The 13,839-nt window shown below is 43.9% G+C and overlaps 1 protein-coding gene across 6 annotated transcripts in view; it reads left to right on the plus strand.

Moving 5' to 3' along the window:
* Positions 1-13,839, plus strand: part of LOC106565466 (low-density lipoprotein receptor-related protein 1) — a 181,727-nt gene that overhangs the window by 67,367 nt on the left and 100,521 nt on the right. For all 6 annotated transcript variants that reach the window (XM_014132678.2, XM_014132680.2, XM_014132681.2 and 3 more), the window contains exon 3: positions 6,604-6,741. In XM_014132678.2, coding sequence (XP_013988153.2) covers positions 6,604-6,741 — 138 coding nt within the window. The remainder of the gene's footprint in view (positions 1-6,603; positions 6,742-13,839) is intronic.

Raw genomic sequence — 13,839 nt, forward strand, 5'->3', positions numbered from 1 at the left:
CACTCTTCTCACTAACGGCAAATGACTGCATCTTGTTATTATACACTTAATTAAAAATATAAACGCAACATGTAAAGTGTTGGTTTCATGAGCTGAAATGAACGATCCTAGAAATGTCCCATACATACAAAAAGCTTATTTCCCTCAAATGTTGTGCACAAATTTGTTTACATCCCTGATAGTGAGCATTTCTCCTTTGCCAAGATAATCCATCCACCTGACAGGTGTGGCATATCTAGAAGGTGAAAGCATGTATGGCGTTGTGTGGGCGAGCGGTTTGCAGATGTCAACGCTGTGAACAAAGTGCCCCATGGTGGGGTTGTGGAATTGGCAGGCATAAACTATGGACAACGAACACCAATTGCATTTTATCGATGGCAATTTGAATGCACAGAGATACCATGACGAGATCCACAAGCCCATTGTCGTGCCGTTCGTTCGTCCGCCGCCATCACCTCATGTTTCAGCATGATAATGCATGGCCCCATGTCGCAAGGATCTGTACACAATTCCTGGAAGCTGAAAATGTCCCAGTTCTTCCATGGCCTGCATACTCACTAGATATGTCACCCATTGATCATGTTTGGGATGCTCTGGGTCGACGTGTACAACAGCGTGTTCCAGTTCCAGCCAATATCCAGAAACTTCGCACAGCCTTCGAAGAGGAGTGGGACAACATTCCACATGCCAGAATCAACAGCCTGATCAACTCAATGTGAAGGAGATGTCGTGATGTATATACTGATTGGTTTGATGATCCACACCCCTACTTAAAAAAAAAAAAGTATCTGACCAACCGAGGCCAATCTGTATTCCTAGTCATGTGAAATCCAAAGATTAAGGCCTAATTTATTTATTTCAATTGACTGATTTACTTATTTGAACTGTAACTCAGTAACATTTTTGAAATTGTTGCAGGTTGCGTTTCTTTTTTCATTGTGTTTTTATGAATAAGCCTGTCATCAATCCCCGCATTTGCCCAAAATATGATTTTCCTGCTTGCAATGCAATACTTTAACCACAAGGAATTGTGCATAGGCCTACACATGGTCTAAAGTTTGCATTGAGGTAAGAACATTCTCACGTCAAAGTCAGTTTTTATAAATGCCAACTTTTGTGTGAAAACTGGTGCATGCATGTTTTGGGGTATATTTTGTACATATGTAACATTTATAAATGAGGCCCCAGGTGTTTGATGTGGCTGACTCTGTCTCTGGTACCATCTTGACCTTCACTGGTAAAGGCCTCCCTCTAACGTTCATGGGAAACTCTATAGCATGTCTTTAGTCGTCGATCCCCTAGTCCTCCACCAGGCTCCAGAGGAAAAGTATAGTCACCACGCCTCCACCAACCTCATGGCATAATCACAAAGACAGCCCAACAGAGTCATACTGATGGAGACACCAGGATGATTTTAATTCACCATGTTTCTCCCTTCTTCTCATCTGGTCTCACCTCATTTCGGGTGTGTGTGTGTGCTCGTGTCCAGGGCCGAGCCGAAGACTCATTGAAAACTGCAGATACCCTTTGGCCAGTGTCATTTGAAAGTCAACTGTGATTTTGTAATAGTCACAGACATTAAGAGAAACTAGTTGGTGTTAAACACTTTTAGTGTTAACACTAAACCTGTTGAACTGTTTTTAACTGATGAGTCGTGATGAGAGAATGAGCTCCGGTTTTCCTGTCTGCCTGGGTTTCTCCAACCTGGTTCTTCCCAACCGAGGAATGTTAAATAAAAGAGGCTGTCTGATTTACATTAGCAGTGTGTTTTCCACCAAAGCCCTGCCAGCTAACTTTAGAATGGAGCCTTGTGGGGCTCACTCGGCTTACTGTGCATGAGGTGATCCCTTTTTCCCCTCCTCTTTAGCCTTTTACTCGCTCTCTCCCACTCTCTCTTTCTCTTGCTTTCTCTTCGCTTTCTACCTCTCTGCCTCTCACTCTCCATTTACCTTTCTTTATCCCTCTTTTCTCCCCACATTCTGCCCCATGTTATATATTATTTTTAAATGGGTCAGCAGATGTTAGAAAAGGGAGCGATATGGGAGGGGGAGAGGGATGGGGGAGAGAGATTGCCAAGACCAACAGTTTGGTTTTTCGTGTGGGCGGAGAGAGATGGACCCCTAAGAGAAGGGACGTTCAGTTCCAGACTTCTGCTCTGCACCCCACAGACTCTCATTTACATCTGAAAGATCCTGAAAAATACCATTCAACGAGGAGGAACATTTTGCTCGTCTGTAAACAAATGTTTCCCCTTGAAGTGTTACTAATCATAGAATACTACTTTTGGGCAACACTTACAGATCTCCAAGGCTGGCATTAAGTTAAAGTGAAGGCTCATCTTTCAGCTAATTAGCAGTTAGCAGGAGTTATGTTTGTATTCAGTTTGCAGTTTGAAAATATGGACCAATTAGCCACAATTATCAGTACAAACTCATCCCCTGTTCTTCAAGGTTAGCAAGCTTTGTTTTGGAGGCCATGAGCTGATTTTTGTTACCTATTCCTTGAACTCCCCCATGTAAGCCCAGGCAATGTTCATGGTATTGTGTAAAGCACTGAAACTTGGAGAGGGACTAACAGGAGAGGTGGGTCCATCCAATCTGTCTGAGTGACTCAAAAATACAAGATGCAGCCTGCCACCCACGACTTTAGGTTTTTGTCCCAGATATATAAGCACTCTCCGAACATGATGCTACGCTCGCACAAACAATGATTTCATACAAATAACAGGGACAGCAACACCATTTCAGTAAACCGTGTTGCGCAACAACACCAAAGCAGTGTACAGCACATAGACCGTGTCTACACTTGACACTTACATGCGACTTCTGCTATCACGATATGAAGGTCACATTGAAAAGACACATCTAGAAAAGCCTTATCGTGGTTCGATTGTTTTCAGATCTGGCTAACCACTTCAGAAAGTGGTTGTGCGCACATTTCTCCTCAGTCTGGGCGCAATCAGGCTTTCGAAAGCGCATACAGTGGGCAACGTCATCAGCACTTCGCCCACAAGTCAGAAAACGTGTGTTTTTAGGAGCGAGAGGCACCTTTTTTCATCAAACGTTGGAGGAAATGTATTCCTGGCGTCTGAGGAATGTCTTTGATGGCTTCGTAAATGCTAGCCAACAAACGTATTTAGCTTTGCTAGCTAGCTTGCTGGCTAGCTACGGAGGTTAGCTGGCTAGTTAGCTACAGGAGTTTACTATTGCCATCAAGTTGGGAGGTTATCAGATTTAGCCTATTCCACTGTTTGCAGAATGCATACTGCATTTGAATATAGTGCGGGAAAAGGGAATCCGAACACAATGTGGACAGGGTAGACACATTTAAATGTAGGTGTAGACGAATGACGTTTTCGGAATTCGATGATCAGAACTCCATGATCAGAATACAAGAGCTGCATGAACTTTCATGTCTAGACATGGCCATAGTTACAGCTTTAGCATCGCAAACATCCTAGGAAAACATTTTACTGCATCCTACTTTAATATAACATATACAGTTGAAGTCGGAAGTTTACATACACTTAGGTTGGAGTCATTAAAAATCATTTTTCAACCACTCCACAAATGTCTTGTTAACAAACTATAGTTTTGGCAAGTCGGTTAGGACATCTACTTTGTGCATGACACAAGTCATTTTTCCAACAATTGTTTACAGACAGATTATTTCACTTAGAATTCACTGTATCACAATTCCAGTGGGTCAGAAGTTTACATACACTAAGTTGACTGTGCCATTAAACAGCTTGGAAAATTCCAGAAAATGATGTCATGGCTTTAGAAGCTTCTGATAGGCTAATTGACATCATTTGAGTCAATTGGAGATGTACCTGTGGATGTATTTCAAGGCCTACCTTCAAACGCAGTGCCTCTTTGCTTGACATCATTGGAAAATCAAAAGAAATTAGCCAAGTCTGGTTCATCCTTGGGAGCAATTTCCAAATGCCTGAAGGTACCGCGTTCATCTGTACAAACAATAGTACACAAGTATAAACACCATGGGACCACGCAACCGTCATACCGCTCAGGAAGGAGACTGTCTCCTTCCTGAGCTCCTGTCTCCTAGAGATGAACTTACTTTGGTGCGAAAGTGCAAATCTATCCCAGAACAACAGCAAAGGACCTTGTGCTGGAGGAAACGGGTACAAAAGTATCTATATCCACGGTAAAATGAATCATATATCGACATAACCTGAAAGGCCACTCAGCAAGGAAGAAGCCACTGCTCCAAAACCGCCATAAAAAAGCCAGACTAAGGTTTGCAACTGCACATGGGGACAAAGATCGTACTTGTTGGAGAAATGTCCTCTGGTCTGATGAAACAAAAATAGAACTGTTTGGCCATAATGACCATTGTTATGTTTGGAGGAAAAAGGGGGAGGCTTGCAAGCCGAAGAACACCATCCCAACCGTGAAGCACGGGGGTGGCAGCATCGTGATGTGGGGGTGCTTTGCTGCAGGAGGGACTGATGCACTTCACAAAATAGATGGCATCATGAGGGAGGAAAATTATGTGGATGTATTGAAACAACATCTCAAGACATCAGTGAGGAAGTTAAAGCTTGGTCGCAAAGGGGTCTTCCAAATGGACAATGACCCCAAACATACTTCCAAAGTTGTGACAAAATGGCTTAAGGACAACAAAGTCAAGGTATTGGAATGGCCATCGCAAAGCCCTGACCTTAATCCTATAGAAAATTTGTGGGCAGAACTGAAAAAGCGTGTGCGAGCAAGGAGGCCTGCAAACCTGACATCCTGTCAGGAGGAATGGGCCAAAATTCCCCCAACTTATTATGGGAACCTTGCGGAAGGCTACCCGGAACGTTTGACCCAAGTTAAACAATTTAAAGGAAATGCTACCAAAGACTAATTGAGTGTATATAAATTTCTGACCTGGGAATGTGATGAAAGAAATAAAAGCTGAAATAAATCGTTCTCTCTACTATTATTTCACATTCTTAAAATAAAGTGGTGATCCTAACTGACCTAAGACATGGAATTCTTACTAGGATTAAAAGTCAGGAATTGTGAAAAACTGAGTTTAAATGTATTTGGCTAAGGTGTATGTAAACTTCCGACTTCAACTGTATGTTTATATTTTCTAATAGGCGTTAGTGTCGTAAATTAAAATCATAAGCCCTCTGTTCAGCAACAATTTCACATTGAAATGTCTTTAACCCAATAAAACTCCAAATGGAAGTGGACAGGGGAGAACTGGGGAGATTTGAAACGTGATGTTTTGGGCGACAGACAGACTGAAGGATTGGCTGGTCCTGGGGAACAGTCAGTCGGGTGGCGTGGTTGGCCTGGAGTTCCAAATATAATCTGCTGAGTCATTCACTGAGTCCCACTTGTGGGCAAAGCCCTGTTCTGGTCTAGTCCACTCTGGCTGGGCAACCCTGGGCAGGACTCTGGCTGAGGCCCTAAGCACTCTAATAAGAAGACGATCAGCCTTTAAACAGATTTCTATTAAATAGAGCCATACAGATGAAGCATCTTGGAGAGCGTAGCGTTCTCGAACAGGCCTTTCTGAACTACATCAGGGCTTCCTCATCCTGGTCCTGGGGCATTATTGTGTTGCACTGTTTTGTTCCTGCCCAGCACCAACACACCTGATTCAGTTAATCAAGGGCTTGGTTAGATGATCAATTGAATCTGATGTGTAGCCTAGGTTCTGGGCCAGAACAAATAGAGCACCCGTGTGGGTCCCCAGGACCAAGAAACTCTGACCTACAGTCGAACTTCCTGCTCACATTTCCCATTTGTTTAACCCATCCTCTGCTTCCCTGTCTCAGCATATAGTACGTTGTCATGCCACCAATTTCACACTGACCAGAGCTGAAGGCTGGTATTATTTTTTCCCCCTCTGGTGTAGTTGTGTGTGTGTTGTGTGTGGAAAAGTAGTCATTTGGCCAATCTCAACCAGGGTAATGATGTGTTTGCACTTCCCCCTGCTGTGCCCTGACAAAGCAGACTCTTAGACAGCGGTTCACTGTTTATTCCCCAAGAGTTGTACACGTTTCTCTGTGGTTGAACCTGTGTCTAAAACTGCTGCACAGGGCACATCTGTATATAGAATCAGGATGATGTGATGGAGTTTGAAGGAAGAGTGGTGGTAGAACACTACAACAGGGAAAGATGGGGAAGGAGAGGAGGGATAGGAGAGATGAATTGAAAAGGTGCAGTACAGGCCTTTTGTACGACGTTTCTGCTTGTTACTGTTCGTCTAAATCAGGGATCATAAACTGCATTCAGCCACAGGCTTCCTGAGTGGATGGTCAGGGGGCTGAGAAATAATTATACATCTGTTGTAGACTGAAAATTGATCACAAGAAGCCCAAACAGATAACATATTTGACCAAAGCATAATCATTTCAAACCTTGCTGACATTTGTATATGATCCCTCTATTATGAGTGGGAATAACGGAGCTGATTTGCTGGTGTTCTTACAGTCTTTTATGTCCAATATTTAAAAAAACGAATGAAATACAAATATATTATTTTTGCTCAGAAAACTTGGGGGGGGGGGGCAAATAAAAATCGGACCGCCAGTTGGGGAACCCTGGTCTGAATGATGTTTTGTCTCTGCCTGTGTTTCAGGTCCGCACAGCCGTGTGTCGCGGTGCCCCCCCAACGAGTACCAGTGTGGGGGGATAGAGCTGTGTATCCACATGAGCAAACTGTGCAACGGGGTTCCGGACTGTACCGACGGCTGGGACGAGGGGCCGCACTGCAGAGGTACTGAACACACGCCCACCCTCACTTCCTCCCTCCCTCCCTGCCTCTCGTTCCATCTCCCCCTATTCAAATAGCCTGTACAGATAGTACAGTGCATTGTATTTGTCACCTAACCCTCCCCCATACATTCTCCGCCCAGGCAGGGAATCTTGCAGTATTACAATGAAGGGGAGGTGGCCTGGCCATGGCAGATTGATTTTAGCATGGCCATGCACTAAGGCTTATCGTCCTACCCCCACATTAATGGACCCAGAACATGCGTGCTGCCCACATCAGACATTACTCCGTCTATAAAATTGGATTATGATTATGACGGATTACTGCAGATTTACATGTAAGAAACATGTGTAGGATTATAATAAACTGATTTTACCACCAAGCATTGTTGAATTCCCTTGGGGTTTTGCAAGTCTGGCTACCTACAGTATTTCTCACATTTCTGGCCCTGGTTAACTATTATTGACCTGAATGTGTTTAATGTATAGGACAAAGTGGACAGACAGTAAAATTATTAAAAACATTAAAGCTAAATTATTAAGTGAATTGTTTGCAAAGGTCTTTGTCCTCATCTAATGTAAGGCTATAGAAAGCTGTCCCCATTGCTCTCTTTTCCCTTTCCCCCTCTCACTAATCTCTGTACCACTCCTCTTTCATCCCCCTCTTTTAATTAGCCCCCACACCTTCCGGTCTCTCTTTCTGTCCATCCGTATTATCACACTCTTGTGTTGTTTCTCATGGGAGATGTTGTTGTCATGACTATACTGCCCATACTTTAGCTACAGCTCTGTAAGCAGGTTTGAGTGTATAAAGCGGGTCAGACTTCTAAACGTGTGTGTCAGTTTGTGTCTGTGTGCACACTCTGACTGGCTTTTCCAAAACAAAAACTGGGAGCACACTCAAATCATGATTATCCAGCCTGGATTACCTATTTTCCAAAATAACTGTGCCAACGAAAGTTCTTAACTGAAAACACGTGCTGATTCTGATTTGGTTGGCTAAACGGAGAGAAAGAAAAACGTGATGGTGTGAAAAGCCTGACAGTGGATCTTTATTGGACGGGTGAACTAGAGGACAGGATGGCTGGATAGATTGGTGTTAGCTGAAGCACTAAAGGTTGTCTAATACCCATGGCTGGTACAATCCATGAATGGGTCATGGTTGGCCAACGGCATAAATTGGAAAGGGGGGTAAAAAATAGTACCCTAGTACTAAGGGCTGGGACTTACCAGGGACCTCACGATACAACATTATCATGGTACTTAGGTGCCGATACAATATGTATTGGGATTCTCACCATTCTATATGAAATGCGATTCCATACTGCAATTTAATGTTCCAAACATATTGCTCACCATGTCTGCTGCAGATGGACAAGCGAGAGCATGAGAAAATACATGTTGGTCAGTCATGGAAAGAAAAGTGCTGAAAACATGTTGGCTCACTATTTAAAAAGAACAAGCTATAGGATGAAAAACACCAGAGTTTTTGTGCCAAATAGCAAATAATCTACCTAGCAGAAACAAAACAAACATTATCGACACGTGGAGTCTAAGTATCAATATAATATCGTCCAAAATAATATTGTGATATGTAACTATCAATTCTTTTCCCCCATTCACTACCTATTACTAGACTAGAATATTTGAGTGTCTGTTATACAGTGCTTCTTCTGTACTGTGTGCACAAGGAAATGTCCACACCCGCATTCACTTCAATACATACTGTAGTCACACTAACACATACTCCCTCTCTTACACACACACACACACACACACACACACACACACACACACACACACACACACACACACACACAGGTTTACTGCATGTGTTAGTGTAACACTAGGATTTTAAGTGTGGTCAACACCACAGCCACTTCTTTGGATCCCATGAGACACCTGTCACCTCAATTCCCATCCCTTCATCCTTCCATCCCTTCATCCGTCCACCCCTTCAGAAGGATTAAATATTTATGGCAGTAACACGGAGAGAGGCGGGACATCAAATTTTCATGCCGCTTCACGCTGGCAGGGCTTTGAGTGGTGTGGGTGTGCGCGTCTCCATAGGCCGGCTTTCATCTTCCCAGGTAGTCAAATGGCAGGTTAGAGGAGGGGTTACCCATCCTTCATACATTCCTCCAATGATTCATCCATTGGTTCATCCAATGATTCCCACAATTGTGTGAAGTTGGCTTTTGGGTGGTGGACCTTTTCTTGATACACACAGGAAACTGTTGAGCGTGGAAAAAACGGCAGCGTTGCAGTTCTTGACACAACCGATGCACCTAATACCATAACCCCTGTTCAAAAGCACTGAAATCCTTTGTCTTGCCCAGTCACCCTCTGAATGACACACATACGCAATCATGTCTCAAGGCTTGAAAATCCTTCAATCTGTCTCCTCCCCTTCATCTACACTGATTGAAGTGGATTTAACAAGTGACATCAATAAGGGATCATAGCTTTCACCTGGATTCACCTGGTCAGTATGTCATGGAAAGAACACGTGTCCTTAATGTTTTATACATTCGTTGTACCTTGACCTGCAATGGGGCTTATGTCCCATCGGTGTGTCTGCGTCGCGGTACCCCCCCCGTTGTAACACAGTGACATTGAGGTGGTGGTGTGATTTTATGGGACATCTTGTAAAAGCCGCCTGCTAGTGCTTCTACAGAGCTTTCAGAAGTTTGATAAAGCAATGTAGCTACGGATTGCCACCAGCAACGGGCAAATGTGCTGACTTGTGTTTCATATTTTTGTGCTACTCAACGATAATGTTCTGAACTGTGGTAAACAAACGAGGAAGCCAGCTACTTTAGGTGCCCCACCTTTAAGAACAAACTCTTAGTTTGAAACTTTAGTTCCCTCTACCTCTCTATCTATTTCCCTCTCTCCCCTCTTCTCTCTCCCTTTCCTTCTACCTCTCTTTCTCTCCCTCTCTTCTCCTCTCTTTCCCCTCCATTCTCTCTCCTCTCTCCTCTCTGGTGTATAGTGACAGTGTGAATGGGCTGATGTTGCCCTTAAACAGTGTGTGTGAGAGATATTATCCAGGTCTAATGTGACCGCTGCTGTTTTGTCTCTGCTGCTCTGACTCAGAACACTGGCCCGGCAAACACAGGTTTTCTCACAGGATGTAGTGGTGACAACTCATGACTCCGTGAGATGACAGAGAGGTGTGTCATTGTGTGAGCGTGTGACAGCAATATTAAGGCGTGTATGGATGAACGAGTGTGTGTGTGTGTGTGTGTGTGTGTGTATGTGTGTATGTGTGTGTGTGTATGTGTGTGTGTGTGTGTGTGTGTGTGTGTGTGTGTGTGTGTGTGTTTGAGGTCCGCCTGGCACAGGCCTGTCCTGCCTATGAGGGATTGATTAGTGCCGGGCTGCAGTGTTTGCCTGTGGATTTCTCTCCCTGGCCAGGCACACAAAAACCCCATTGTGTGTGTGATGGGGTGTGTGGATGTCCGCAGCTAGGGCCAGCTCTCTGTATATCCCTTTACCAACCACTAAACACCCACACACAACACACCCAACACACACAAACCTCACACAACCTACTCTCCCACTCACTAAAACCACCCACATGCACACATACACTCCTACATGCACTGACTTCTCTCTTGGGTGTGAGTACAGTTCACTGGGTTTTGGGAGCATTGATTGCCCATAGGAAGCTGAGAGGTGCACTTTTTCCAAGGCCCAGGGGCCCATTTTTCATCCCCAGGCTTTCCTGCTTCCCTATGCCCAGAGGCAAGCCCCCAGCTCTGGGTCTGGTGTGACAGACAATGTCCTATATGGCTAGAGCCTGGGCTACTGATTCCAACATATAAAATGACTGTTTTGCAGTTTTAAGAGTGATTTATTGTCCATGATGTACAGACATATCTAAGGTAAAGATGATCAACCTAAACTCAGCAAAAAAAGAAACTCACTGTCAACTGCGTTTATTTTCAGCAAACTTAACATGTGTAAATATTTGTATGAACATAAGATTCAACAACTGAAACATAAACTGAACAAGTTCCACTGAAATTGAATAATGTGTCCCTGAACAAAGGGGGGGGTCAAAAGTAACAGTCAGTATCTGGTGTGGCCACCAGCTGCATTAAGTACTACAGTGCATCTCCTCCTCATGGACTGCATCATATTTGCCATTTCTTGCTGTTCAAGCTCAGTCAGATGATGCTGTGACACACCGCCCCAGACCATGACGGACCCTCCACCTCCAAATCGATCCCGCTCCAGAGTACAGGCCTCAGTGTAACGCTCATTCCTTCGACAATAAATGCCAATCCGACCATCACCCCTGGTGAGACAAAACCGCGACTCTTCAGTGAAGAGCACTTTTTTCCAGTCCTGTCTGGTCCAGTGATGGTGGGTTTGTGCCCATAGGTGACGTTGTTGCTGGTGATATCTGGTGAGAACCTGCCTTACAACAGGCCTACAAGCCCTCAGTCCAGCCTCTCTCAGCCTATTGCGGACAGTCTGAGCACTGATGGAGGGATTGTGCGTTCCTGGTGTAACTCGGGCAGTTGTTGTTGCCATCCTGTACCTGTCCCGCAGGTGTGATGTTCGGATGTACCTATCCTGTGCAGGTGTTGTTACACGTGGTCTGCCAGTGCGAGGATGGTCAGCTGTCCATCCTGTCTCCCTGTAGCACTGTCTTAGGCGTCTCACAGTACGGACATTGTAATTTATTGCCCTGGACACATCTGCAGTCCTCATGCCTCCTTGCAGCATGCCTAAGGCACGTTCACGCAGATGAGCAGGGACGCTGGGCATCTTTTTTTTCTTCTTTCAGTCAGTAGAAAGGCCTCTTTAGTGTCCTACATTTTCATAACTGTGACCTTAATTGCCTACCGTCTGTAAGCTGTTAGTGTCTTAACGACCGTTCCACAGGTGCATGTTCATTAATTGTTTATGGTTCATTTAACAAGCATGGGAAACAGTATTTAAACCCTTTACAAGGAAGATCTGTGAAGTTATTTAGATTTTTACGAATGATCTTTGGAAGACAGGGTCCTGAAAATGGGACGTTTCTTTTTTTGCTGAGTTTACATGGCAACAAACCTGAGCTTGGGAAAGGGAAGAGGGATACCGATTTTTTATTTATTTACTATGATCCCCATTAGCGACAGCTAGTATTACTGAGGTCCGACACATAACAAAAAATACATTTCAGACAAAAGACTTTACAATTGACATTAGAAACAGTAACATGTAGTGTGTGTGCATCTGTCAGTTACACATACATGTCAGTACATACACACAACAAGTAGGTCACATGGGGGAGAGCCGTTGTGCCGTGAGGTGTTGCTTCATATGTTTATTTAAACCATGTTTGCTGTTCACTTGCTCTGTAGAAGATGGGAGTTCCATGCACTCATGGCTCTGTATAATACTGGACCTGGGGACTGTAAAAAGACCCCTGTTGTCATGTCTGTGTCAGTGCTGTACGTAAGTTGACTACGTAAGAAATTGGGAATTTCACAATAAAAACCAAGAAGCGATGCATTCAGTCTTACCTCCAACAATAAGCCAAGAGAGACTGGCATGCGTAGTATTAATAGTCAGTTGCACAACTGAAAGCATTCAACCCAAATGTATCTTCCATTTTTAACCGAAGCAGAGAGGTGGCGGGCCTGCCTTGACATCATCGGCGCAGTAGTTGTTGGGGGTTATCTGCCTTTCTCAAGGGCTGAACCAATTCTCCACCTTGCCAGCTCAGGGTTTCAACAAGCAGCTTTTCGGTTACTGTCCCGATGTTCTAACCGCTAGGCTACCTGCTGTCTATATAAATATATAAATGGAAGGTAATCGGGGAGGTGATGGGGGGGGCGCCACAACGAGCAGCCTGGTGACCTAGAGGCTGGAGAGGGAGCACACGTGACAGGCAGCAGACACACTGAGAGCAATGAAAATAATCTACTTCCCTGTCTCATCTACAGATTTATCTTCCTTAAACCCTCCTGTTGTGTTCCTTTCATGTTAATTAGTTGTGTTCCCGGTCCAAAATGACCGCCCCATTATAACTGATTTATAAATCCATAATAATACATATATTATCACCTAATGTCTTGTTAGATCTTTTTATCTACTTACGTTCTTGTGAACATTACAAGTTTTGATCTTCTATTTGCTATTTATGGCCTGTAGGCCTCATTGACCGGAGCTCATACAACAAGTTTTTGAGTTAAAAAAAACCCATAATGTATGGATTATTTTGACTATAACAAATACTCAGATGAAACATAGTGCTATTTATCACAGACTACTTTGTGTCAAAGTTTAACAAGGACTCTCTCCTCCTTACCAGTGTCATGATCAAAGATATGATCAAGAGCCTCACATACAGTATATTGTTTGGTCATTGTGCTGCCACAGAATGAATTGTGAGCAAGGCCTCAAAAAAGCTTTATATACCAGAGCTGCGAGAAAAGTTCTACATATTATTGAAACAATGTTGCGATTGTCAGTGAGAATGCCAACAGGTGTGGTTCCCGTGGGGGAAAGATTCTATTGGGGGAAAGTTCCCGTGGAAGTTGCCATGGAAGCAAAGGGGAGTGAGGTTGGGGGGGTGTGTTCAAACACACATGCATGTGGGGGTCTGGGAGAGGAAGTGTGTCCATCTAATGAATGGGCATGTGCCTGAACTCAATTTTATTCACTAATTGTAGTCTCACCCATTCATTTCTAATGACCGGAGCACCACAGGTGTACAAAAGTTAAACAAAACACCCAAAATGTAACAAAAATCATCAAAATGTATTTTGTGTGTTCAGATGCCCTGTGTGGACAAAGTCATGGAACCTTATGACAATCAGATTAAATTAACTACATTTTTCAGAGAGAGAACTTGTAAATTGGTCCAATTCGACCGGAACACAGCAGGAGGGTTAAAGTAATAGAATATTTATGAATTCCCCTTTTCTCTGTCATGCCAATACCCTCTTCCTGTGTCCTGCTCCCTTCTCCACCGCTCCTCCACTCTCATCTACCCTCTACCCTCCTCCACCCCATCCATTGTTTCTACAGACATTGCCTCTCAATTGCTCCTCAAAGTGACTCCAACGTATCCTTTCCTACCTCTTCTTCCTCTCTC

The sequence above is a fragment of the Salmo salar genome, chromosome ssa12 (assembly GCF_905237065.1).
Source record: "Salmo salar chromosome ssa12, Ssal_v3.1, whole genome shotgun sequence".
Taxonomy (NCBI): domain Eukaryota; kingdom Metazoa; phylum Chordata; class Actinopteri; order Salmoniformes; family Salmonidae; genus Salmo; species Salmo salar.